Consider the following 26,882-nt stretch of genomic DNA (forward strand, 5'->3'; position numbering starts at 1 on the left):
CATACATAAAGGGAAAATATGAATGTTTAGTGAATAGACATACAACATATTTTGCAGGGCTGTGTGACATTCAGAATTGAACCGAGAAAGTCTTTTAAATTCAATTTCTGAGGTGGAAAACAGGATGTAAAATTGCAATTTGAATGTAAAGAATTAAAATGGATCTCAATGTAATATATAAAATCTCAGTGTAATATATAATCCATAGATTCAAATTCAAATATCAATATTTATTTCTGTCTTTATTTCTGTATAGCAAAATTAAAATGTATTAATGGTGATTATCTATTGATATCAATTGTGTTAGTTTACAGTACTGAACAGTTTAAAGAAATAAGCCTATTGAGGGAAAATATATTCTACATATAAGGGAGCAAATACGCATAATTAGTCAAATGAACAATGTTATAATTCAGGTTTTGTGGAAAAATGTGTATGGCTTTGCTGAATTTAATTTCCAATTCAACATCCAACGCATGAATTCCCTATTCTTTAATTCTGAACTCTGAATATGTCACTTATTCGGTAACACTTTACAATAAGGTTCATTAGTTAACATTAGTTAATGTATTAACTAACATGAATTAACCATGAGCAATACATTTGTTACTGTATTTATTCATCTCTGTTAATGTTATAGTTAATGCAAATACAGCTGTTCATTGTTTGTTCATGTTAGTTCACAGTGCATTAACTAATGTTAACAAATACAACGTTTGATTTTAATAATGTATTGTTGAAATTAATATTAACTAAGATTAATAAATGCTGTAGAAGTGCAGTTCATTATTAGTTCATGTTAACTAATGTAGTTAACTAATGAACCTTATTGTAAAGTGTTACCACATATGCTTGCTTGTATTCAGTTAAACAATGTAATTATAACCAGATGCAGTGACTGTGCTGTGATTATGATTATTCACTCTTGGCAGCAACACAGACAAAGCGTTTCAGCACTACAGAAAGTGAACAGCTCCGTCGACAGCAATTCATTATTATCTCTTTTCTCTATATTTCTTTTCTCTATAACACACGTTCATGCACGAGTACAGTGCACTCCCCGCCCTGTGTGTCCGGGACACAACTCTCTCATACTCATTCATCAATAGCGCTATGTAAAGACTGCTCTGTGCTGCTCGACTACTGCGAGGTTCAGCACACTGCTGTATCTGTCCTTTACGCATCCCGCAACAAAAACTGCAACCACGAGAGATTCCTCCAAAACACCGCGCAAGATGGATAAAGGAGATAAAGGTAAGAAACTTCCAGAGTCATGGACGTGTTTTTTTTTTTTTTTTTTATCACGCGGGATAGAGTGAATGCGCTTTAGGGGTGTTCGGGGAAAGTGGACTGCGGAAGTGTGCTGAGCTCAATGCAGTATTCGGACTTTAAAGCTTAGCGAACTGCAAAAGATCCGGTACATGTGAACATTCTGTTAGGATGGGATGATTTTTAATGCTGTGTAGTTGGTGTTGAGTGGGTAGATCAGATGACTTATGAACATTAGCCTTGAGAGTGTGTGCCAAGATACCGGCAGCGGCTGCTTTCCTCTCCTCCTGTGCAGATGCTGAGCAAATCAAAATCCTGTAAACACACCACATCCACGCAAAGCACACAACTCACTGTTTCGTTACTCGAATTAACTATAAGTTGACTTTTCTTTTTATTCCATAGTGTTATATTTCATAAATTTGAACAAGAGCTTGTGTGACTTTTTGTGTGAATTTATTTATGTCAACCAGGGGCTGGGCCAGCTGCTCCTATAAAAAGTGCTGGTTGTCCCCTTTTTGGGAGACATGAATGTGTGATGTGGATTTTGTGGCACTGAGCCCGCCGATCAGCATGCCAGCATACAAGCAAAAAGAAACTCTCTCCATCACCATGTGCACTGCAATGTTGTTGAGTGATTTATTTAAAGGCAGAGAAGATAATCCACGATCAGTTTATGTTAAATCAAAAGGTTCTATTCTGAATGCACAAACATGGTGAATGTGTATTGATGTTAAACTGGCATATTACTTCAGCGTTGTGAGCTTTTGTTTTTATACTTCGACTGACTCCTTGTCAAAACAGGATAGAAATATATAGATAGATGCTGTGTGGATTCACAGTGTAAAGGTTTTCTTAGCTTCATTAATCCTGAAATCTTTCTGCTGACCTAAACATCTTTTCTGTTTGTCCATTGGGTTTTTTTTTTTCATGAAGAAGTGCACTCCATCCTCTCCATCTTTCTGCCTTAATATAGTTCTCTCTATATAGTTGTCTCTCATTTCTTCGATCCCTTCTCTTTATCCAACAACAATATTCATCATTCCCAATCCCACATCATTTCATTTTCTATCTATCTATCTATCTATCTATCTATCTATCTATCTATCTATCTATCTATCTATCTATCTATCTATCTATCTATCTATCTATCTATCTATCTATCTATCTATCTATCTATCTATCTATCTAAAGGGTTAATTCACCCAAAAATGAAAAGTCTGTCATTAATTACTAACCCTAATGTTGTTCCAAACCCGCAAGACTATCATTCATCTTCATTTTTTGTGATAAAATTTGGCATATTTCTGTCCGTCCATTGACAGCTGCTCAACTTCCACTTTGATGCATGAAAAAGTTCAAAAATAGATTGTAAAACTAATCCATATGATTTGAGCGGTTTAGTCCAAATTGTCTGAAAAGACTTGATCGCTTTATTTGATGAATAGATTTGATTCAGGCTTTTTTTACATATAAACATTGATCAGCGAAAATAAACAGAAGCTCAACCGAACCTGCTTGATGCACGAGAACAAACCAATAGGTTTAAACCTATTGCTGAAGCACAAACGTGCTGTGTAACACGAGAATGAACCTCACTGGTTCTTGCGAAAGCTCAAACTCGCTTCGTAACACGAGAATGAACCTCATTGGTTCTTGCAGAAGCTCAAACTCTGTGTAACATGAGAATGAACCTCATGGGTTCTTGCTGAGGCTCAAACTCACTGCGTAATACGAGGATGAACCTCATTGGTTCTTGCAGAAGCTCAAACGTGCTCATTGGTTATCATTGGTTCTTGCAGAAGCTCAAACATGATGCATAACACGAGAATGAACCTCATTGGTTCTTGCTGAAGCTCAAACGTGCTGCGTAACACGAGAATGAACCTCATTGGTTCTTGCTGAAGCTCAAACGTGCTGTGTAACAAGTTCAAGTTCAAGTTCAAGTTCAAGTTTCAGTTTTATTGTCATATGCATATTCGTACAGAGTACCACAGCAATGAAATACAATGTGCCTTAGCACTCTCTCAGCACCAGTCAAAAATAAGATAGAATAGAATAGAATAAAAAAAATTAATCTAAAAACATACGCTCAAACCTCAGCCCTCCTTCCTCTTACACTATCGTTCAGCAGCCTTACAGCCTGTGGATAAAAACTGTCCCTAAAACGTGACGTACGTGTTGGGATGCTCTGCCAACGTCTCCCTGATGGGAGTTGGGAGAAGAGACTATGTGCCGGATGACTAACATCCTGTATAATACTCAGTGCCTTCCCAGTGCTGCGTTTCCAATAAATATCCTGTAATGATTCCAATGGAACCCCAATAATTTTTGATGCAGTTTTAACCACCTTTGTCAAAAGATTCAATTCACTTGAAGTAGCCCTTCCAAACCACACGGTAATATTACCTGTCAGTATACTCTCAATTGTACAACGGTAAAATCTTTTTAAAATGTTAAGTGACATACCATATTTCTTAAGACACCTCAAGAAATAAAGCCTCTGGTGTGCCTTCTTAATGGCACAGGTGATATGGAAAGACCATGAAAGGGAGTCTGAAATATGAATGCCTAAAAACTTAAAAGTATTAACAATTTCAACTGCAGAGTTATTAATGTAGACAGGTGTATGTGTGGGTTTATTTCTTCTAAAATCTATGATGACCTCCTTAGTTTTCCCCACATTCAGGGACAGATTATTTCTTCGGCACCACATAATCAAATTTCTCACCTCATCCCTATAGGCAGTTTCATTATTGCTGTCAATGAGTCCTACCACAGTATTATCGTCTGCAAATTTCACAATACTATTTGTGGGATATTTTGCAATACAGTCATACAGACTATATAATAAAGGACTAAGACAGCAACCTTGAGGTGCTCCAGTATTTAACATTATTTGGGCTGAGTATGTAGTGCCTACTCTAACTGTCTGAGAACGGCCTGTTAGAAAGTCCTGTATCCACCTGCAGATGGAAGTACAGAGGCCCAGGTCTAACAGCTTAGATATTAAAATGGAAGGTCTGATGGTATTGAAGGCACTGCTATAATCAACAAACAGCATCCTGACATACGTATCCCTACCCTCTAGATGTTGAAGCTTCATGAAGCTTACACGAGAATGAACCTCATTGGTTCTTGCTGAAGCTCAAACGTGCTGCGAAACACGAGAATGAACCTCATGGGCTCTTGCTGAGGCTCAAACTCACTGCGTAATACGAGGATGAACCTCATTGGTTCTTGCAGAAGCTCAAACGTGCTCATTGGTTATCATTGGTTCTTGCAGAAGCTCAAACATGATGCGTAACACGAGAATGAACTTCATTGGTTCTTGCTGAAGCTCAAACGTGCTGCGTAACACGAGAATGAACCTCATTGGTTCTTGCTGAAGCTCAAACATGATGCGTAACACGAGAATGAACCTCACTGGTTCTTGCTGAAGCTCAAACTCGCTGCGTAACACGAGAATGAATCTCATTGGTTCTTGCAGAAGCACAAACTCGCTGCGTAACACGAGAATGAACCTCATTGGTTCTTGCAGAAGCTCAAACTCGCTGCTTAACACGAGAATGAACCTCATTGGTTCTTGCTGAAGCTCAAACGTGCTCATTGGTTATCATTGGTTCTTGCAGAAGCTCAAACATGATGCGTAACACGAGAATGAACCTCATTGGTTCTTGCTGAAGCTCAAACGTGCTGCGTAACACGAGAATGAACCTCATTGGTTCTTGCTTCTTTTAGAATTATATGTATTGTAGTTATAGAATTATAGATTTAGTTTTAAAGTCACATCTGTACAGGTTTCATACTCATAGATGTGAAAGGCAAAAGGTCAGAACATTCACAATTTTTTTGCTTCACATTTGTAAGGCCTCATGGCAACAAGACTGTCCTTAACCGCTCAGTGTGGACAAGTGAGGCATGGTTAGATGAAACTTTGCCCTGTTAGCAGGAAATGATCCTCTCAATAGCACAATGTGAATCTATCCTGAGCCACCTGTCCTTTACTTGTTCTCTTCATGCTTTTTCCAATCCTGTTCTTTATTCTTCACCCATCTCCCTGACCCTGGTTTTGGTGATGGAATGAGTTATTCTGCTGCAGAGACAACACACAACTCTGCTGCATAGGTCATGCATGCAGAAAAGCGCTTTATTTCTCTTACTTGCTTGTTTTTAGCACATTTTGTCAGTCATTAGGTACTCCAGTTTCCAAAAACAATTTAGACACATCTAGCAATTTGAAACAAACTGTCTCTGTAAGAAAGTTAGCCTTTTACAAAGTTATTTTAGTTTATACATGAACACCTTAAACGCTTGTCAGGATTTACAGTTTGAAGGTTGCAAGGACGCTATTGTGTGTTTCTATTACTCTGAAATGTGCAAGTTGGACATGGTGTTTGTATCTATTAGGTGGCTGTGAATTGAACGAAGAATCTACAACATATATGTTTCTTGGAATTAATAGATGGAATTTTTTGAAGCTTTAGATGGATTCTAAAGCTTTCCTTAAATGTTATTCTGGTAAATGTATGGCTTCATGTGTATTACAGTTTTTCTGAATTGCTAAATGGTTTTCTTGAAACCATCACTCACTTTCTCAAAACCTTAAACACAAAACCAAATTTTCAAACCACATTCAGAGAACCTCTGACTCTTCTGGCAAAATCAAACAATTGCCTCAAAACCATTTTATCTGTGCTCAAAATCAAACAATGCTTTCAGATCATACACACAGCGAGTTAATATTATAAACACTACAGATCATTCATTAGACACTACATCAAGAAAATGGAGAAAACAGAATCCAAAGCAAGCAGTTACAGAAAAAAAGTATATTGCAACAAAGTAAACAAATTTTGCAATTACGTAAAAAAGTATAGTAATAACAACTTACAGTAGTAAGGTGAATAAATTGTATACTGTATCCACTGCAAGTATTTTGAATAGTATGCCTATCGAATGTCTGTATATTTACCACTTGAATACTGTGAAAATACAGTGACCCAACTGCAAAAGCCAAAAAGGTTACAGTAAAAAACTCTAAATGAAAAGCATGTTAGAGTAAAGTACACTCAGAAGATTTGTGCAACTGCAAAATCACGTTCAGTGAGAGAGATTGATTCTGCTTCAGCATCATGTCTTCATGTTGGTCCGGCCAGAGACAATGGAAAAAGCATGTCTCAGACAATGTCATCTCTGCAGGCAAAGGGAAAAACCCTAAAGCCAAGAACCAGCCTTGACAACATTCTCCACACCTGCTCTTCCTCGTCCTCATCCTCTTCCTGCTTGTTCACTTCCTCTTACTCATCCTCTTCCTTCTCTCCCTCTTATATTGTTTCCATCCATTGTTGGTATCAACATTCAGTGCACATTTTTGATACAGTTTTTGGCTTGTATTATGTACAGTTGGTTTGGTCTCATCATTAGAAATAAGTGTGAACAATTTTGAGTTGTTGTGTGTAAACGATGACAACTGTGTTGTAGTTGTGTTTAATTTTCGCCTCCCTGTGTTTAGCGTTTTGAAACATAAGTGCATCACAGTGTGAAATGTGTTTTATTGAGTAAGCATGTGTTTAGAGTATAGAGAAAAAAGAGTGTATTAGATTTGCAAACAGTGTTTTAACTACCTGAACTTGTTTAATGTTTTACAGAAAGAGTGATTTATTCGACAAATTGGTTTAGACTATTGAGAATTTGGTTCAGAGAATGGGGTTTAGTGTTTTAGCAATTCAGAAAAACTGTATTTTTTTTGTAACATGCAGAAGGTTTGCAGCTTGATAACCAGCAAATGATAAAAAATTATAATTTTTTTAATGTTTTTAAAATAAGTATTTTCTGCTCTTAAAGGGATAGTTCACTTTGAAAATAATTTTTGATATGTTTTAGCTTACCTCAAGGGCATCCAAGATGTAGGTGTCTTTGTTTCCGCAGTAGTTTCAATTTTGATATTTTTAGGTCAAACCGTTCTTGTCTGTCAGTCATATAATGCAGGTCGATGGTCATTGTCTCAAAACACAAGCACAGAGTCCAAATTAAAACAATTCCCCATCGTCCAAATGAAACAATTCCCCATCATAAGTACACATTGATGGCCTAAGACACGAAACGAGCGGTTTGTGTGAGAAAACGAACAGTATTTATATCGTTGTTATCTCTTGAAAACAGCACACGTCCAAATGATCTGACGGCGCGGGCGGGTATAGATATATACATAGATGTCGCCTCGACGATGGGGAATTGTTTTAATTTGGACTCTGTGCTTGTGTTTTGAGACAATGACCATCGACCTGCATTATATGACTGACAGACAAGAACGGTTTGACCTAAAAATATCAAAATTGAAACTACTGCGGAAACAAAGACACCTACATCTTGGATGCCCTTGAGGTAAGCTAAAACATATCAAAAATTAATTTCAAAGTGAACTATCGCTTTAAGGCTCTTGTAACATTATAACTGTTCTCACTGGCACTTTGTCACTGCTGAATAAAAGTATTAATTTCTTTAATTTCTTTAAAAAAAGATCTTACTGACCACAAACTTTTGAACGGTAGAGTTTAATGTTACAAAAGCGTTCTATTTCAGATAAATGCTGTTCTTTTCAGCTTTCTATTCATCAAAGAATCCTGAAGAAAAAAAAATTACACAACTATTTTCAACATTGATAATTATTAAATGTTTCTTGAGCAGCAAATCAGCATATTATATTAGAATGATTTCTGAAGGATCATGTGACACTGAAGACTGGAGTAATGATGCTGAAAATTCAGCTTTATCATTGTAGGAATAAATCACATTTTACAATGTATTCATATAAAAAACATTTATTTTAAATTGTAAAAATATTTCACAATATTACTGTTTTTACTGTATTTTTTTATTAAATAAATGCAGCTTTGGTGAGCAGAAGAGACTTCTTTCAAAAACATAAAAACATCGTACCGATCTAAAACTTCTGAAGTTGTCATTGGCACAGTTGCTAACTTGTTTTTAGCTGGTCTTCCATTTGTACCACCTGTGTTATTGCCTTTACATTTTACAGTAACAAACAGATTTGAATAGTTTAGGTAGGTACATTTAAATGTAATGATATTACAATTTTTATGATGATGTTCTGGCAATCACAGCTGTGTGTGTGTGTGTGTGTGTGTGTGTGTGTGTGTGTGTGTGTGATAGTAATACCAGTCATTTTTGTAACCTTGTGAGGACATTGTTTGTTCCCAGGAGAAAAAAACGCTTATAAATCACACTATATTGTTTGTTTGTTTTGTTGTTGTTGTTTTTTTGTTTTTTTTTTGTTTTTTTTTTGTTATTTGAAGTAAAAATGCAGAAAGTTTTCTGTGGTCAAGTACAACACCTTGTGCAAGATTCCAATTTCATAATTTGCGAAATAATTTAAAAACTGTAAGGATTAATAAACCATCTGCAAGGGATTGTGTTTTGAATTTGCAAAATTGCCATGGTGAATACTGAATAAACAGTCCACCTAGTTTTGTTAATCACCTAAGCTACTCGGTTACACACACACACATGGTTTACTATCATTGTGGGGCTCTCCACAGGCGTAATGGTTTTTATACTGTACAAACGGTATATTCTCTCCCCTTACACTCACCCGACCCACAGAAAACTTTCTGCATTTTTACATAAAAAAAAATAATAATAATTAAATACAAAAAAAAAGATGGATTCTGTATGGTTTATAAGCTTGTTTCCTCATGGGGAATTCAATTTAGGTCCCCACGGTGACACAAGTCCCCATGAGTCTGTGTGCATTCAGGTTGAAGGGATAGAAAAACATGTACACACAGACACACACACACACACACACACGAGCGCGCGCGCGCGTTGTCCTACAGCGTCCTCTAGCGCACGGACCAGCTCAAGGCAGGTGCGAAACTTCTTGACCATGCGCTAAAAAAAATCCTTGTCTTTAAATGTAGGCTTCATCTGACGTAGGCTTTACGCCTCTCTCCGGCTCGGCTCCCCGTGGACACGGAACAATTGGCGTTTTAATCCAGCTATCTGTGCCTCCGGCTGCCCCGTAACGCATGCAACATGCACAGCGCGCATGACCTCATCAGCGGCCGTTCTGTCACTCATCACTGCAGCTGAACTTTCTCTCATTTCAAGACCGAGACATGTGCACATTACCCTAACGTCCTTGCGCTGCGCATCTGGAGCTAAATATGCTAAAGCGAGTACTCACTAGTCTACTACCGGCAAAGAAGCAGCAGGATGCACTCAAGATGCCTCGCTCGAGACTGTCTTCCTTTGCCCTCTGCTATTTTTGATGCTCCGAACACTGTATAGCCACCCGAGGGGCTCACACTACAGTCAACCTCTGTTGTGATCCTGTGCTCGTTTGCGTGGATTGACGAGGGACCCACACCAACTCAAGTCAATGAGGATTCTGAGGCTCTTCCTGAAGAAAGGAGCGCATATGCTGCAGTGTCTCTGTGGACAACGATCGGAGCCGACCACAACCACCAGCGGTGAGACATTTAGCTGTGCATGCTCTCAGTTGAGCGATGAAAAACGCTCTCATTGGCCGCTGGCGCTGGTGAGCACATCTTCCGTGTCTGCGGTATACTATGCGCTCCCACTCCACGCATTTGTGCTAACTTGTTTTGTGAGGGGCTCATGCGACTTTCTTGCGACCACTCATGTCATTCCATCTCACATCTTATGACCACGAAACGCATCTCCATCATGGTCATGAGCAGAAGCGCTTTAGTGGCGAAATCCGTGTCAAGGACATTTCTTTATTGGTACCGGGAACAAAGAAAGCAGGGTGAATGTAGGAAACTATTGATGCATATGCAGCAAATGCGGTCAGCGAGGCTATACGGCAGACAGACAGACACGTGCCGAGCTCGTTTGAGGTGAGATGAGCTTTCTAAAGGAAAGTGTGCGAGTGTCCTCCAGGACAGGGAACTTCAGCACCCCGGACAGCGACTCGATTCCGCATCGCTCCCAACTCTGGCTCATCTGAGAGTACCACCTCCTCCAAAGAGGAGCCTGTGCATCTCACTGCACATTGCAGACCACCAGGAGGCCCGTGCTTGTAATCATTTTATGTAACGTGTGTTACAAGTTTCATGAGATTATTTCATAATCAGCCCATTTGTCCTTTCTCTTTCTTTATGGAAGACAAATGGATATGACACCCTTATAGTCTCACTTTCTCATTCACTTTCATTGAATGAAGTACTGAAAGTGAATGGTCACTGAGGAAGTCATCCGGTTCAACATCTTCCATTGTGTTCTACTGAAGAAATATGATTTTTGGAAAGACATTATAGAATGAGCAAATTATTATGCAATAGCTTTAAAGGGATAGTTCACACAAAAATTTTAATTAGCTCATGATTTACTCACCCTCAAGTCATCTGTATATGACATTCTTCTTTCAGACGAATACAATTGGAGTTATATTTCCATCTATCCATCATAAAAGTGCAGCCAAACTACCAGTCGTTTGTTCGTTTGGCCGGAAGCTAGTTATTTTACTTTATAAAGTTTTAAATATATATATATATATATATATATATATATATATATATATATATTATTATTATATTATTATTATTTATTTTTATTTTATTTTTTATATTAATATTTTCACGTGGAGCACTTTTATCATGGATAGATGCACTTTTATGATGGATAGATGCACTTTTATAGACTTCAAAACAGAAACGTCTATTCACTGCCATTTTAAAGCTTGGAAGAGCCAGAACATTTTTTTAATATTACTCCGATTGTATTCGTATGAAAGAAGATCGTCATATACATCTAGGTTGACTTGAGGGTGAGTAAATCATGGGCTAATTTAAATTTTTGGGTGAGCTATCCCTTTTCGGACTATACAACTTTCAACTTTATATAAGCTTTCAACTTTCAACTTTATATAATTATATATATTATTTCCACACAGACAAACTAATATACACAGCATACTTAACTATGTTATGCTGCTGCTGCTGTGCAATCCTTCACTTCATTAGACTTGACAAGCTTTTGCTGACCTATACACCTTTTATGTTTATCCATTCTTTTGCAGGCAACTCGATTGTGCACAGAAGATCAGTTCTATTCAGCTGTGCTGCAACACATTTTTTTTATACTTTGAATTAATTGTTTATTTTTGCCATTATTTTTTTTGTAGTTAATCTGTTAACACAGTAAAATCTAAAGGGTTATATAGTTCACCCAAAAATTAAAATTATGTAATTATTTACACCATTGACTTGCATAGTATGAAAAAAATATATATTTATATACTATGGAAGTCAATGGGGCCTGTCAACTGTTTGGTTACCAACATTCTTCAAAATATCTTCTTTTGTGTTCAGCAGAGGAAAGAAATTCATACAGGTTTGGAACAACTTGAGGGTGAGTAAATTATGACAGAATTTTCATTTTTTGGGTGAACTATCCCTTTAAATGCACAAATTTGATTTCAGAAATGTTTCTTGTTGTAAAAAAAAAACATACGTAAATATGCAATATAATGAAATAATCTAACAATATTATAAATTTATATTAAAATGCAGTATTATATTAATTTAAAAAAGTTACAATAAATTTAAGAAGTTAAAGTTAAACTAAATGTTTCGTTGTCCCTCCCACATTAAAACGTGTTTGTCACAGCTGGCTGACGTGAGAAATAAAATAAAGCTGGATCTATTCGCAGCAGCATACTTTATTAACACACTCAAAAAGAAACAAATCACTCTCAAAAAACACAGACAGAACAACCAACTTTAAAGGCACAAATACGGAACAAAGACTTCAAACAAACTCAATGTATATTAACTCAAACCAATCAATTCTACAAAATAAACAGGTGCAGTGTCGTAATCAAACAATAAATCCCAAAGAAACAAATAAACAAAGGAAACCGATCAGAAAAACCAACTCAAAAGTCAAATCAAAGTCAAACCAAACATGACAGTTTTAGGTAAAATTATGATTTAAAATGTGTTACAAGCTATGCGACGATGTACATAGTACATAGTAAACAGCAGGTCTCTTCTCCATTGCTCTGCCCACTCCGGACCCTTGAATGTAGATCACTGCTCTACTGGCCTGTTGACTGGTCAAGTCAAGTCACCTTTATTTATTTAGTGCTTTTTACAATATAAATTGTTTCAAAGCAGCTTTACAGTGATAACAGGAAATAATGCAACAAAGTTTGTTTCTGCTGTACAGCTGATCTAGAAGAAAATAGCGTCACAGTCCATCTTAAGTAAGTTGAGTGATCATTTTCGTTGTAATAAAGTAATTAATTTAGTTCATTTATATATATAGCCGCTCTGGAGAAAACCGTGATGTCATCGTCCAGCTCAGTTCAGTTCTTATATAATGGTGTCAGTGCAGGCAGATCGATAATATTGTTGAATATTAAATTTCCCTCGACTAAGCAAGCCAAAAGCCAAATGCGACAAAGGCGACGGTGGCAAGGAACCAAAACTCCATCAGTGACAGAATGGAGAAAAAAACCTTGGGAGAACCCAGGCTCAGTCGGGGGCCAGTTCTCCTCTGGCCAACGAACGAACAGTGTATGATTATGATTCAGGCAGCATTACAGGTCAGAAGTCAGATTGGATCAGAACATTCAGAATATTATCCAGTTCCATCTGTTGTCCTTAATTATCATGCAGAACAGAATGATAAGTCAAATGCCAAATTTAATTAAAATGTTAACTGTTTAAAAAATAAAAAAATAAAAAACAACAACAATGGCACTGCAACAAACCTGTTCTCAACCCTGGTCCTGGAGTCCCTCCAGCACTGCACAGTTTAGGAGTGAATTCCTTGAAGGGCACTTCGGGAAAGGGGCCATTTGTTCCAGACGAAAGTGAATACCTGAGGGCCCTTCCACAAGCCGTTAGTGAAGGGTACATGGGCCAATTCCAGTCGGAAGTGAGCATCCCTATGCCCTACTCACTCCGAAGGGCAGAGCTCTTGAAGTAGGGACTTTTGAGGGAGCAGGGCACTTGTGTGTCATAATGAAGCTGTTTGGAACGCACTTGGCGAAGGGAGCAATGAAAGACCGCATAATTTCCTCAGTAGCATCACATGGAATGTTTACCCGACAAAGCTAGGCAGCGACAACAGGAATATCTTATTATTGCTGTTAATAAAATACAAATAAATGTACATTTATAAGGAAGTTTTTATATTTCATATATTAAATATGCTTTGTGTGTGTGTGTGCGTGTGTGTGTGAGTGAGTGTGTGCGTGTTCCCGATCTGTTCTTAACTTTATAAGTTAAGCATTAAACACATAAAGCATTAAACACAAATATTAAACTTTTTTAAACTTAAAGGCCCCCTGAAGTACCTTGGAACATGCAGCTTTGTATGATGCGTTGACATAATTTCCACTGAAACAGGAAGCTAAGGCGGGACATGTTAAATGGCCCCTCCCCCTTTTTCAAATAGCCAATAGAATTTAGTTTACCACTCAGACTGCAAATCGTACTTGAAACTCAGCACCATGGAAGTGAATCCGAGCGCTGATGATACGTTGGATTCAATAGTTGAGGTATAAATTAATTCCAGCCATTTCATTCTTAACCAATGGAGGACGGAATAAAACTCGAGTGTCTGAGCAACCGAAATCACATCTTCAACCCATATTGCTCCGTGAATGGTCGCTTTGGCCAGGTGGTATTTATAGCATAGAGGGCGGGATTCGTGGGACACTTTAGATTCTAGAGAGCATTTGATTGGACAGAAGATGTGATGAGAAGCTGAAGTCCGCAGTGATGTCCTAAAAATCAGTGATCCAATTTTAGCGGAAGTGAGAGACTGTAAGTTTTGAAGGCTTAGATCTCCTAAATGCGAATTTTGTCATTGTTTTGGAACACACCAGCTTATTCATAACCTTAAGGCTAACAAATTCATACTTAAAGGCAGGGTAGGTAGGACTATATAAAAATAAAAGATCCAAATTTGTTAAAACTTTCTATATATATCAATACATAATTAAAATGTAAGTACTCTGAAAAAAAGAGTATAAAAATCAAGTGACTCTAGACCGTTTAATCTGTATTAAACACAGCTCATTATTTCGATTCGGGACGAATCAAAGGATTGGCTTAGGCGACTGTCACTCTCTCTCGCAACCATGGCAACCACCCTTTTGCCACGGGATCTGCCCACTTGCGCGCGCACGTTTGATTTGAGGAATTCGAGAGGCACTGAACCTAGGAATAGCAAAACAATGGCAGAGAAAGAGCAATCAAAATTCACATTACTGGCATGCAGTTAGCGAAGGCAAACAAGGCAAAAAAAGAAGACAGTACAAGAAAAGGTAAAATTAACAAAAAGTCCTTGGATAAACAAAGAAATAAAACGCGTGTCAATATCATCGTGGCTTTCCAGCGACCACCCCGTCCTCAGCCTCTACTTCCTCGGACCCTAGTTGCAGGCCACGGCCTCTTGCACGACCTCCTCTGCTTCGCCCTAAAATTATTTTTATTTTACAAAAGGACATTTTACAATGCACGCACTTTTCCAGTCACAACACAGCAATCAAAGGAGGACGCGCTGAAAACTGTAATGCTGTTCTCTTCCTTCATAACTCGTACTGAGAAGGTTTGAGTTGCAGAGGAATTTGTGACTGTTTCAGCTGTTCAACCACATCAAAGTTTCGTAATTAGTAAGTCCGTGCTTTTTCTCTTTTTGTTATTATGTGCTGAAGGGCTGCTGTGCCTTGGTGAAACGGTGTTTGTACGTACGTGAAGAGCTCTTTTCCAAAACGCCATAAACCTAAAAAGCTGCCTCAAAGAACCAGCAAAAGTAATGATTATGAATGTGTAAAATATTGCAATAAGACATTTTAATTGTTTATTAATTTCTTTGTCGGCTGCAAAGATGAAGTTGACGATATTTGACTCGCGATCTTCGCAGTAGGCTAGTGAACGCATGCACCGGAGAAATGCACATTTAGGCTACATAGTTTTATTTTGTTTTGGATGGTTTTGTTTAGAACCAGATTTCTGTAAATATATTCCACATTTTTTAGGCCTGTGAGGCGAGGCTACGGTTCGGTTCACGATGATATAATCTCCAGTTCAAGCACCTTATGTTGTGATTGATAGCCTATATTTACTTTATGTATTTAATCCAGGAATGAAAATATTAATGAATTAATGAAAAAAAAATATTAAAATTAAGATACAATTAATACACTGTTAAAAATTACCAGCAATTCACAATAATTAACAGTATTATTTTACAGTAACTTGTTGTAATTAAGTTTCCCTGTAATATCCCAATGAATACCTGTAAAAACTACAGTATCCTTGGATTTTACAGCATTTAACTCTTATTTTACAGTAAAATATTGCAATCTAAAACCTGCTGTTATATCACAACAAGGTCTGTAATATCACAGCAACACAGTGAAAAAAAAAAGGATTTCACAGCATTAAACAGTATTATTACAGTGAAATATTGTATTGAAATTATGCCCTGGAAAGTCACATGACATAACCGAACTGTTTTGAATTTGAACTGAAAAGGCGCGGTCGTGTCCCTCTTCTGAATTTCCGGGCTGAATGGAGAAGGTGAGTACTGAGTAGCATACATGTTTGCAGCACTTACACCCATGTTATTTTAATATGATGATAATATTTACTTTCAAATAAACGTTTATCGCATGACACAGTTCACATTTTGTTAGCAAGTGCCCGGAATTGTTGAAAGTTCTCTCACAGCATTTGCTAATAGTAGTAATGTTAGTAGCTAATGAAGAGAGTTTCGCTATAATTTTTCATGTCACTATCACCGTTTAGACAAATCTGGTGTTTGTAAAGTTTATAAAAACCAATGATGGGACAAACATTACTATTTATGTGTGCACATTTCTGTAATTAGTCAAGGTTATCATAGATTAGCAGGGCTAACCGTTAGCTGTTTAACTTTAATAACTTAGTGATTCAAACGGTCCATGAAAAAATATTTTTTTCAGCGGATATCCTAGTTACATCATGATTGAGCTAACTGTTAAGGGGGTCGCACACCGGATGCGCAGCTCGGCGCCGCGCCGCGTCTTTTAAATTCGAACACATTATTCTCTATGAGAATGTAAGAGGAAGATATACATCTCTATAAATGTAAATTTTATATAAAACCATGTAAATGGCGCTCTGTGGCGCGGCAGGATTTTGAACACGGTCCTGAGCCGTTGCTGGGCGTCGCGGACAGACGCCGAAAGGCGCCGCCGGTGTGTGTACTCTCATAGAGAATAATGTGTTCGAATTTAAAAGACGTGGCGCGGCGCGGCGCCGAGCTGCGCATCCGGTGTGTGACCCCCTTTAGTCTCATGTCGTGTTCGACAACGGGAGGGTTTTAACATTAGGGTTTCCCACTTGTCCTGATATGAATGAATAATAATTGTAAAAGTTGTAAATGCACGTTATTGAGTGAGCAATCTCAAAGTGCTACAGAAAAAAAACACTATATATATATACCACTATCATTTTTGACATACGGCTAAAATTAAATTACAATGATCAATGATCATAAAAACTGAAATTCTTATTTTTGGTTGCATTTGTGTAATTTCTCCTTTTTCTTTTCTTTCCAGGTCATCAGAGAGAGTTTGATGCTTGAAGTTGATGTAAGATTTTTTATTCAAATATTTAAAATGCAAAATGAGTGATTACATTATCAACATTTACCTTGCATGATTTACTACCTCTGACCAATGAACAATATTTATCCTTTATCCTAAATCCATGCTATTGTGTGTTAACTATGTTACAGCCATGTGCCACTGGTCAATACTGCAGAACTCCCCAGCAGCCCCTGCTTGATCATTCAAGGTAATGTTACTTTGATCTAGTATCGACATTTCTAACTCATTATTTTGTTTTCATTCTAGAAATCTACAAGACCACAATAAGTAATAATAATTATAATAATAATTACATTTGTATAGCCATTTGTATCTTAAGCAGATCGCAAAGTGCTCATAACACATAATGCTGTATCTGTTCATTTCAGGTGACATGATGAAGCCCTCTGGATGGCTTATATCCATCGAGGGACATGTCGTGATGGGCCCACACCCTTTCTTTTTACACGGAGTAGCTGCTTTCTTCAGCAGCTATTACGTCTTCAACCTTGAGTATCCTGCCGCTGGATCGTCAACGCTGGAGTTCATTCAAAGGTATTTTATAAAGATCACATTTAATCTTGTAATTCACATTATAGTACAGGCTTCCAACTCAATGATTGTCTTGAGGTCTAAAATGCTGACAAACGAGGTACCTGAGGCCCCGTCCACACTACCGCGTTTTTGTTTAAAAACGGAGACCTTTTGCTACGTTTACACCTCCCGTCTACACTAAAACGGCAAAAACGGAGACCCAAAACGGAGAAGTTTAGAAACGCTGCCGACCCGTTTTTCGTTTTGAAACTCCGGAGGGCGTTTTAGTGTGGACGGGTCAAAACGGAGGACTTTAGAAACGATGACGCAGAGGCTCGCGCTCGGCTCTATGATTGGGTGTCATCAGTCATGGAGTATACACAGGTAATATTCAGTACCAGTAAACTCCACCCGCTGGAACAGTTTCTTACAGTAAGAAGAAGAAGAAACTGCCTCTTGGAAGCGTCTCAGGTGCGGCTCGCGCAGTAAACGCATAGCACTACATGTTATATAGAACCGACGCCTATTTTTCATGCGACACGCAAGCGTGTTGGAAGCGTTTCCAAGAAAAATAGAATAGGAAAACATGTTTATATGTCATTTTGAAACAAATACATATTAATAAATGACATTTTGATGTTTGAAAGCATTTTTTTACAGTCTATGTTTGAAAGTCTCTAGGTTTACACCGGCACGCGCATGCCCAGTGTTGGTGAATGGTCACGTGATACGCGTTTTCAGTCGTTTTAATGTGGACGGAGATCAATTCTAATATGCAGCTAAAACGCTGGTGTGGATGGCGATCGTATTCGTTTTAATTCTCCGTTTCTAAACTAAAACGCAGTAGTGTGGACGGGGCCTGAGGCTAGCCTGGTGAGACCACCCTGATCTCGCGAACTCATTCAATTTCGCTCTGCAGATCAGTCTGGGTTTCTACACATTTTATGCTGACAAATACCTGCTGGTCCAATCACAGCTATTTATTTTGTTTTGGGGCAGGCTATGTGATGATGATTTTGAAACGTCTATTGCGAAATGCGAATGTATTGAATGAAGTAGATGAAATTTTCTTTCAAAGCAGAACAAAATGCTCTCAGGCCCTTTATTGAAAAGGATATGTTTGTCATACTTTCAACAGGGTTTGGTTTTAATTTACCAACTGGCCAATTGCGTGAAGATGCATTTCAGTGGCGGCACACGTTGATATGGCCTCTCATAGTAGAAAATCAACCCTATTTGCCTCAGGCAAACCTAACCTGAGGCACCTTGGCTAAAAATGGCTAAAAAAAAATTATGGTGAGAGTAAGATCTAACAAGTTTGGATTATAAATCTATTAGGGTTTGATGTGGGGAAAAAGCACAGCAAAAAGCACACCTTGATAAATGCTGTCTGCAATACCTACTGTAAGTCTATTTGAAACTGAAACTATCTTTGCTTATTAACAGGTGCTTCCTGGGCATCAATCCTGAAAGAGGCTCAAAGACCAAGAAGCGGACAACAATGAACCCTCATGTGAGCACCCTTTTGAGGAAACTTATTGACTTTGAGTGGGCATCATAGTTTTTTTTTGCAGCGGTAGTTGTCAGGCTCAGTTTTGAGTAGCCTTGTTCTTTTTGTAATTTTTCAAGACAACTTTGCACTACAAGATTTTTACACAATGCTGTTGCGTGTGGACTCATTATAATGTTTGAGACTGAGAGGAGCGCCTGACCCCTTTACGACATTCCTTCATCGCTCTCTTATCTTGCCATGAAGGCCTCATTCCCATCCTGTCCATTACTGTTATTGTGACACAGCTAGTTGAATTGCAAGTTTGCACAATTTCTCTGCATTTTCTGACTTTTATGACTAGAAAGTTGAATTTCTTGAACTCTTGAAGTTCTTGGCATCTGCTGTACATTGAAAAATATGTATTTGTTAATAAATATGCCATTGGGCTAACATTGACTTTACCTCAGAGTTGTTTGTTGGGGGGAGGGGGTTAATTGTACAATGATTGTAAATTCACAGTATATTATTGTCAACTTGTACATTACTTTCAAAGTACACACTGTAAAAGTACAGGGCCTTGTAACAATGTACAGCAAAAGATTGTAATTCCCCAGTAATGTACTGTAATATCACAGTAATTGCTTTGTCATTGAAGCTGTGAAGTTACAGTATACAGTTGTGCTTTTACAACAATGCATTGTAATATCACAGATATAAAATTACAGTAAATTGCTGTGAGTATATTTCACAGTATATTGCTGTAATCCTTACTGTGAAAGTCATGCAAAATTTATCCAATTATTTATTGTAAATTCACAACGAAAAATTTTGCAGTGTACAAAACGAAATTCGTTTTTAAGGAAGGCTTTGTGCTTTCTGTTTTGAGGTCTCTGTTAAAGTTTGAAAGTCTTAGTGCAGCTTTCAGAGCGCTCGCGTCCATAATGGAGAACTGTCAAGTAATATTGTTTTTTCCTCATAAATGCAAACACGAAAAATAAAAGACAAAAACTTTTTTAAAAAGACAAACCATAAATAAAAAAAAAAAAAAAAGATGGATTTATAGCGTTTTGGGGGAAAAATGAATGGATTTATACCGTTTTGAAAATGTTATTTTTTTTTTTACTTTGAATTGATCATCAACAATATTGTTGTTTGATTTAATAATCACTGTTGCAAGAAGTGCCTAGTTAAGTTTTTTTTTTTTTTTTTTTTTTTTTGTAAGTGGAAAAAGTAGGGGCTGCCACAGATTATGTTTAGTTAGCTCTTTTATTGTTTTTTTCTATAGCCTAGAATAATATAGGTCAAATGCAGCAAGTCAAAAGACCAACTGGACCTTCTTTGCCAGTTTGCTCACATTTCTTTGAAGGATGGCAAAAATATCGCCTGAATATCGATATCTAGATATTGGAAAAAAATATCGAGATATTCATTTTTGTCAATATCTCCCACCCCTACATGCAGAACACCATATATGTTATGAATCTTACACGAAATTCATCTTCATCACAATATAACTGATGGTAATGTAAAAAAGTGTATCAATGCAACCTCTTTTTAGCTTATATAACTAGCTCGTTAGCGAATCAAAAAATATATATTTTAAATTTACCAATATCAATATGCTAGCTTGATAGTGAGTACTAAAATACATCTTATTTGTTTATATTCATAAGCAATTAGCGTTAGATTTTTTTATTACATGTGATTCTGACATGATGTCACTACATGCACTGTGCTCCTTCCTCTCTGCTTGTCTCAGGTAAATAATGCGTCTTCAGCTCAGCGGTTGGAGTCGCGCGTTCATGTGTTTTGGGGGCGTGGCTTTGGAAGGAGCCCAGGAGGGAGGGGGTGGAGTGAATGGAAATAATGAGCTGTCTTTAAAACAGTCCTGAGAGGTCTACAGACACTCGATTTTTATACTTTCTTTTTCAGAGTACTTACATTTTAATTATGTATTGATATGTACATAAAGTTTAAACAAATTTGAAAAAGAAGTTTTTTAGACCATTCCTACCTACCCTGCCTTTAAAGCTAAAAAAACATAAATTTTGATTTCAGGGGGCCTTTAATATGAAATACATTGCAAAAATGTGTAATATATCTCAACAAAACAAATCAACTTAAATTATATTTATCAATTATATATATTGGTCAATGGCTCAGTATATTTCAGTTGCCTCAAAATAGCAACGCGCCAACAATGCGCCTGAACACACCTCGTTTTCAGACCAGCGCGCACAAATGGGCGCAAATGCATTTGCTATTTAAACAACGCAGAACGTGAAAATGATAACAGCGTCGGGCTGAAACACTCGCTGGAATTGCGCCAGGTGTATGATAGGGCTCTTTGGGGTTTTTTTGTTTATTTAGTGCATCATATGGGTATTTAAAGTGCACCAAAGTGTGCAGTGTTGGGGGTACTTCAGTGCCAGGTTTAGAAAACATTGGCCTATACCTAACAACAATTTTGACAGCTCTTGTTAAATTAATCTAATTTGTTTTAGATATTGCACATCCATTCCTAAGTATATGGATAGTATAGTTCACTTTGCAGATTTAGTTAAATATATCTTTTTCAGAGTGTCTATTTACACTAAGTGCAAAAAGCCTGCCTTGTTGGCAGAGACTATTAACACTAATTCCACCCACCAATGTTAGGTTGGGCCAGACAAAAGTACAGGAACGCCTGTGACCTGCCAGCAGCAGTGGTGTAGGGATTAAGGTGCATTGCAGATACTTTTGACGCGATTGACCCGAGTTCGAGTCTTCTCCCTTTTCCCATCGTATATCAGATTGGAAAGGCATTTATTTTCAATAAATATGAAGAAAATATGTCAAAAGTGTACATAAAAAAAGTTGATGTAAAGTACTTAATAATTAAATAATCATTAGGCACTTTAATTCGACTTTTCACATATTTTCTTCATATTTATTGATATTGATTCTTCATACATACTTACAATAAATTAACTATTTGCACCTCAGTATTTAGTACAATATAAAAGAGTATGCAGTAATAACATATTAAGTGCAAATGATAATATTTTTTAAATAAATGTCGCCTTATTGGGACAATAAAGTCCTCCCACCCCGACCAGGACTGTTCCAAACTTCCAAAAGTCTCATATAATGAGATATAATACACGTAATACAATACCCTTCTTTTGGTTTTGTGCAAAACCTGATGATCATGTTATCTCAGCGTGATTTGAGAATGTTCATTGGAAACAAGAACATCTGACCATCTGTACAAAAGAGGTCATATGGTCATTGCCACAAATGTGCTTATTTGAATAGTGACCTAATAAACAGTGCAGAATCTTAATTATTTATTATTCATTTTACATCATAAGTTTTGTTTTACATTTTTTCAAACCATAAGCTTTCAGGTTTAAATGTCCAACCTTTGGACTGTATTGCATATATGTATATCTTCCTATCAAAAGTGGAAAAAAATATATATTTTTGATCATTTGAGTATAGCTTGCAGCCACATCTTATTCATATGAGCATTTCATATGAATCCTGCAACAATGACATTTTGTCTAATTGATGGTGATGTGAGACGTATGGGTTGGGTATATTCAGGGTTCACCTTCTCCTTGGCCAGTGGCATGTGATGAGCAAAATGTGCTGATATAACACTTTGTGTTCCATCACAGGGGTGCCTTGCTCCTCAGGTTTTGATTGCTAATGGCCCCATGACTAAATTGGGTTTCGAAACCAGGACAGCATTTCTCAGGAGCATGTTCAGGAGCCATCATGCACAGATCACCATATCTGCCAGATGTAATGAGTTAACACTCCTCCCTTCAATTTGTTCATATGTCTTGGGAGAGTTCAAAATAAGTGTACCATCATTTTTTACATTTATTTATTTGTGGTGCTTGTGAAGCAAAGCATCACTATTGTTATTCCTTATACTTATTATTATTATTCTGGACAAAACTTCGGAGCGTAACTCATCCCGCACTGTTTGTCAAAGCCCCATGAATGATGTGCCAAATCGACTGGTTTATTGAGGAGTTGTGTGCTATGACTTCTCCGCTGTGCGATCGATAAAACGAAAAAGTGGGCAAAAAAATCCCATAGACTTACATTGACAAAATGTTCATGAATTTGAATCTCAACTGTCAAATTCACGCCTTTCTCTCTCTCTCTCTCTCTCTCACTCATTCTCTAACTCTCTCTCACACTCATTTGATTTATTTTATCAAGCAGCCAATAAGTAATGGCCTAAAATCTTCACAGCCACAGCCTTGCGCAACCACTCTGCACCTAAAAAAAATTGCTGTAAAAAAACTGGCCACATTTTGACAGTAACATGCTGTTTTCCAATAAAATAGCAATATACAGTAGAAAAAAATGCATTCTGGGTGATATTTGTCGTTTTCGAGAAAGTAGCCTACAGGAATATACTGTGAATTAACAGCGCTCAAAGTCGACACTCAGGGGTACTGTTCCAAATCACACCCTATTCCCTACATTATTTCACTAATATAGTCCACTTGACTGAGTGAATAATTTCATAGTTAATTCAGTTAATTTTCAAAGTTAATTCAGACACTGATGAACACCTGCTGTTAACAAACAGAATCACTGAAGGAAAGAGGAACAAGAAGAACAGAAAAAAAGATGAAATCAACTAAAGATAAAAGACATTAAATATTTGAATATGTTAGCAGAGGAGGATTGAACTCCACAAACAGCATCACCACTAAAAAAAACCCACATTACCATAAAACACTAACCAGTTTGAATTTATTTCTGTCAGGCGTCTACAGAAGGTCTTATTAAAAGGTGACAGAGGTTTAGATTTAGCTGTGTCTTTAAAATACATTTGCTATGGCAAAACAGCTGAAAGAAAACAGGATCAGATGACAATGACTGTTTGTTAATGTTCACAATCATAGTGACCCAATTCACTGATCTATTTTATTGTCTAATGTATTTATATGGGTGAGATTTTCTATTTTTGATTATGGTATCACTGTGATTTTACAGATCGAGATCTATCAGAATTTAGACAAGCAGAAAATATGAAGGATTAAAAAAAAATTATGCTCAGAACAGTTTCATACTGCAATGCATGTTGCGTACCAGCATAGTACAAAAAAATCGATATTGAATAAATTATGCAGCTGAATTGTCTGGTTATTTTCTTTAATTTTTACTTTTTGCTTTTTTTTTGCTGTTATTTTTTTGTGTTGACTTTTAGTAGCGTGTTTTGTGATGTTCAGATTTGATGTTATCTTTTTTCATTGATTTTCACCATTGTTGAGATTCATTGGCTGATTCTTGATGTCTGTGTGTGTCAAACTGAAGCCTAAAAGTTCACCTTTTTTTTTTTTGTGAAAGATGGAAAAAATAAATCCTTCATAATTGATTTGTGGAGACCTGCTTGATCTTTTGCTGTTATTTCACAGTGTAGTATTATACAATTATTATTATTATAATCTCATTATGTGATGAGATCATAATCAGCAGCACCTGATCTCATTTTTGTTGGCATTGTTTTTGCAAATGCATCTTAAAAACACACAGTTACAACAGACAAAGAAAAACGAATGTTAAAGTCAAGGGTCACTGATCTCCATAATGGTAACATCAAATGAAACAAAACAACGTCTAAACCTCTGTTAATTCTCAATAGAAATTTCTGTAGTATGAAAAAATAAAGTCAATCTGCTTAGTAATAAGTGAAGCTGGTAATGCTATTTTTTTTTTTATTAAGTTGTTCTCCTCTGCTGAGAGCTTGAGAGATTTAATGTTTTCTGTGGCTGAAGTCAGTTGAAGTTCTTGTGTTCCTCTGTCCTTCAGTGATTCTGCTTTTTAACATCAGGTGTTCATCCCTAATGCTCAATCATCAGTTAATTAATTACTGAATTATATCATTAACTTCAACACTGCTTCAGTGTTACTCCAACACTCTGTAGTGTGGACTCACAAGTGTTCATTTAAAACTGAAGATTTTGCAGTGGGGTTAAAAGGGTGTAAAAAAAAAAAAAAAAAAAACAGAATGAAGTGTAATTTAATGGTAATCACCTGTAAATTAAATTACGGCATAAAACTGTAGAAAAACAGCAATTTACTGGTAACCACAGCTGCCAGTAGATTACCATAAAATCAAGGAAAACCAGTAATATACTGTAAAATGTATCAGTCAGATTTACTAAACGAAAGAAGTTAATTTCACTGAAATATTAGTGAAAGTTCATAGAAAAAAGTTATGCGAAGTCAATAACTGATAAGGAGAGTAAATCTTAAACTGAAGTGGAACTGGACTGTGACGCTATTTTCTTCTGGAAACAAAATTTGTTGCATTTTCCTGTTATCTCTGTAAAGCTGCTTTGAATCAATCTGTATTGTAAAAAGCGCTATATAAATAAATGTGACTTGACTTGTAAATTAACAGTTAATTGCTGGCAACCACAGCTGCCAGTAGATTACCGTTATTTTACAGCGCATTGCACTAAAAAAATAGATGAGAGGGAGATGTATAGATTAGATCATCATAGAGACACATGAGTTTGGCTCTTTTGATTTGGGCTATTAGTCTATTAGTTTAACGCTGCTAACTGTCTGACCATGCCCTAGCAACCATTTAGAGCAACCATATAACATCATGAATAAGCCATATTTCAGCACCAGAACACTATACAGACTTTGGCTCGGCTCTCTTGCTGTCACTTGCATCACGGTAGCGACTGTCTAGTGCAGATTTTTTCCATGGCAAGCAGCAATCACATTTTCTTCAGAAAAATGTACTCTGCCATTTAAAAGTTTTGTATTGGTATTATTTTTTGTTTTTAAAATAAGTCTCTTCTGCTCACCAAGGCTGCATTTACTGTATTTGATTAAAATACAACAAAAAAACAGTAATATTGTTAAATTATGACAATTTAATTATGACGAGTTAAAAACTCTTTTCTATTTTAATATATTTTAAAATGTAATTTATTCCTGTGATCAAAGCTGAATTTTCAGCATCATTACTCCAGTATTCTGTGTCACATGATCCTTCAGAAATAATTCTAATATGCGGATTTAATGCTCAAAAAACATTCGTTATTATTATTAGTGTTGAAAACAGTTATTTACATTTTGATTTCAGGATTCTTTAATGAATAGAAAGAACAGCATTTATCTGAAATAGAATCTTGTGTAACATTATAAATGTCTTTACTGTAACTTTCTGTACTGTAACTTGATGAATAGAAGTATTGATTTAGTTTATTTCTTTCCCCCCAAAAATTTAATAAAAATTCTTACTGACCCCAAACTTTTAAACGGTAGTGTTTAATGTTGCAAAAGCTTTCTATGTCAGATCAATGCTGTTCTTTTGATTTTTCTATTCATCAAAGAATCCTGAAATAAAAATGTAAGTAACTGTTTTCAACATTGGTAATGGTGTCGTGAGCATCAAATCATCCTATTAGAATGATTTCTGAAGAATCATGTGACACTGAAGACTGGAGTAATGATGCTGAAAATTCAGCTTTGATCACAGGAATAAATTACACTACTATATATTCACATAGAAAACAGCTATTTTAATTTGTAATAGTATTTCACAAAATATTATTTTGTTTTTATTTTATTTATTTTTTGTAATCAAATAAATGCAGCCTTGGCAAGCAGAAGATACTTCTTTTAAAAACATTCAAAACGTTTGACTGGTAGTGTCTAGTTATTATTATTATTATTATTATTATTATTATTATGTTTAAGACATTCTTGTGAACATGCAATATACAGTATACTTGACTAATGCTGTTAAAACATTTTAGCATATTGAACTGCTTGCTCTGTGCCCTCTGCATCATGGCATTGATGTTTACATTTGATGCCGTGGGCATAAAAGCATTAGCAATAAAAATTGTTTGATAGTGTTAAGGCATAGTGCTGGCTCAGCTAATAGAACTGCATAATACAGCACACTCTCATCAC

At 36.5% G+C, this 26,882-nt stretch overlaps 1 protein-coding gene and 1 long non-coding RNA gene across 3 annotated transcripts in view; both read left to right on the forward strand.

The window, feature by feature from the left end:
• The first annotated feature begins 1,198 nt into the window (after window positions 1-1,198).
• The window catches only part of fgf12a (fibroblast growth factor 12a), a 74,291-nt gene continuing 48,607 nt past the window's right edge, over window positions 1,199-26,882 (forward strand). The window contains exon 1 of one of the 2 annotated variants that reach the window (XM_084411574.1): window positions 1,199-1,254. In XM_084411574.1, coding sequence (XP_084267700.1) covers window positions 1,236-1,254 — 19 coding nt within the window. In that variant the 5' untranslated portion in view covers window positions 1,199-1,235. Of the gene's footprint in view, window positions 1,255-9,554; window positions 9,765-26,882 lie in introns of those variants that run through there. The other variant, XM_084411573.1, reaches the window with a different exon arrangement.
• On the forward strand, window positions 15,808-19,393 carry LOC311292107. Its single transcript, XR_014627669.1, has 5 exons — window positions 15,808-15,854; window positions 16,877-16,909; window positions 17,056-17,114; window positions 17,296-17,461; window positions 18,887-19,393. It is a non-coding gene; the product is annotated as an uncharacterized lncRNA (long non-coding RNA).

This window comes from Rutilus rutilus (genome assembly GCF_951802725.1).
Source record: "Rutilus rutilus genome assembly, chromosome: 6".
Lineage (NCBI taxonomy): Eukaryota > Metazoa > Chordata > Actinopteri > Cypriniformes > Leuciscidae > Rutilus > Rutilus rutilus.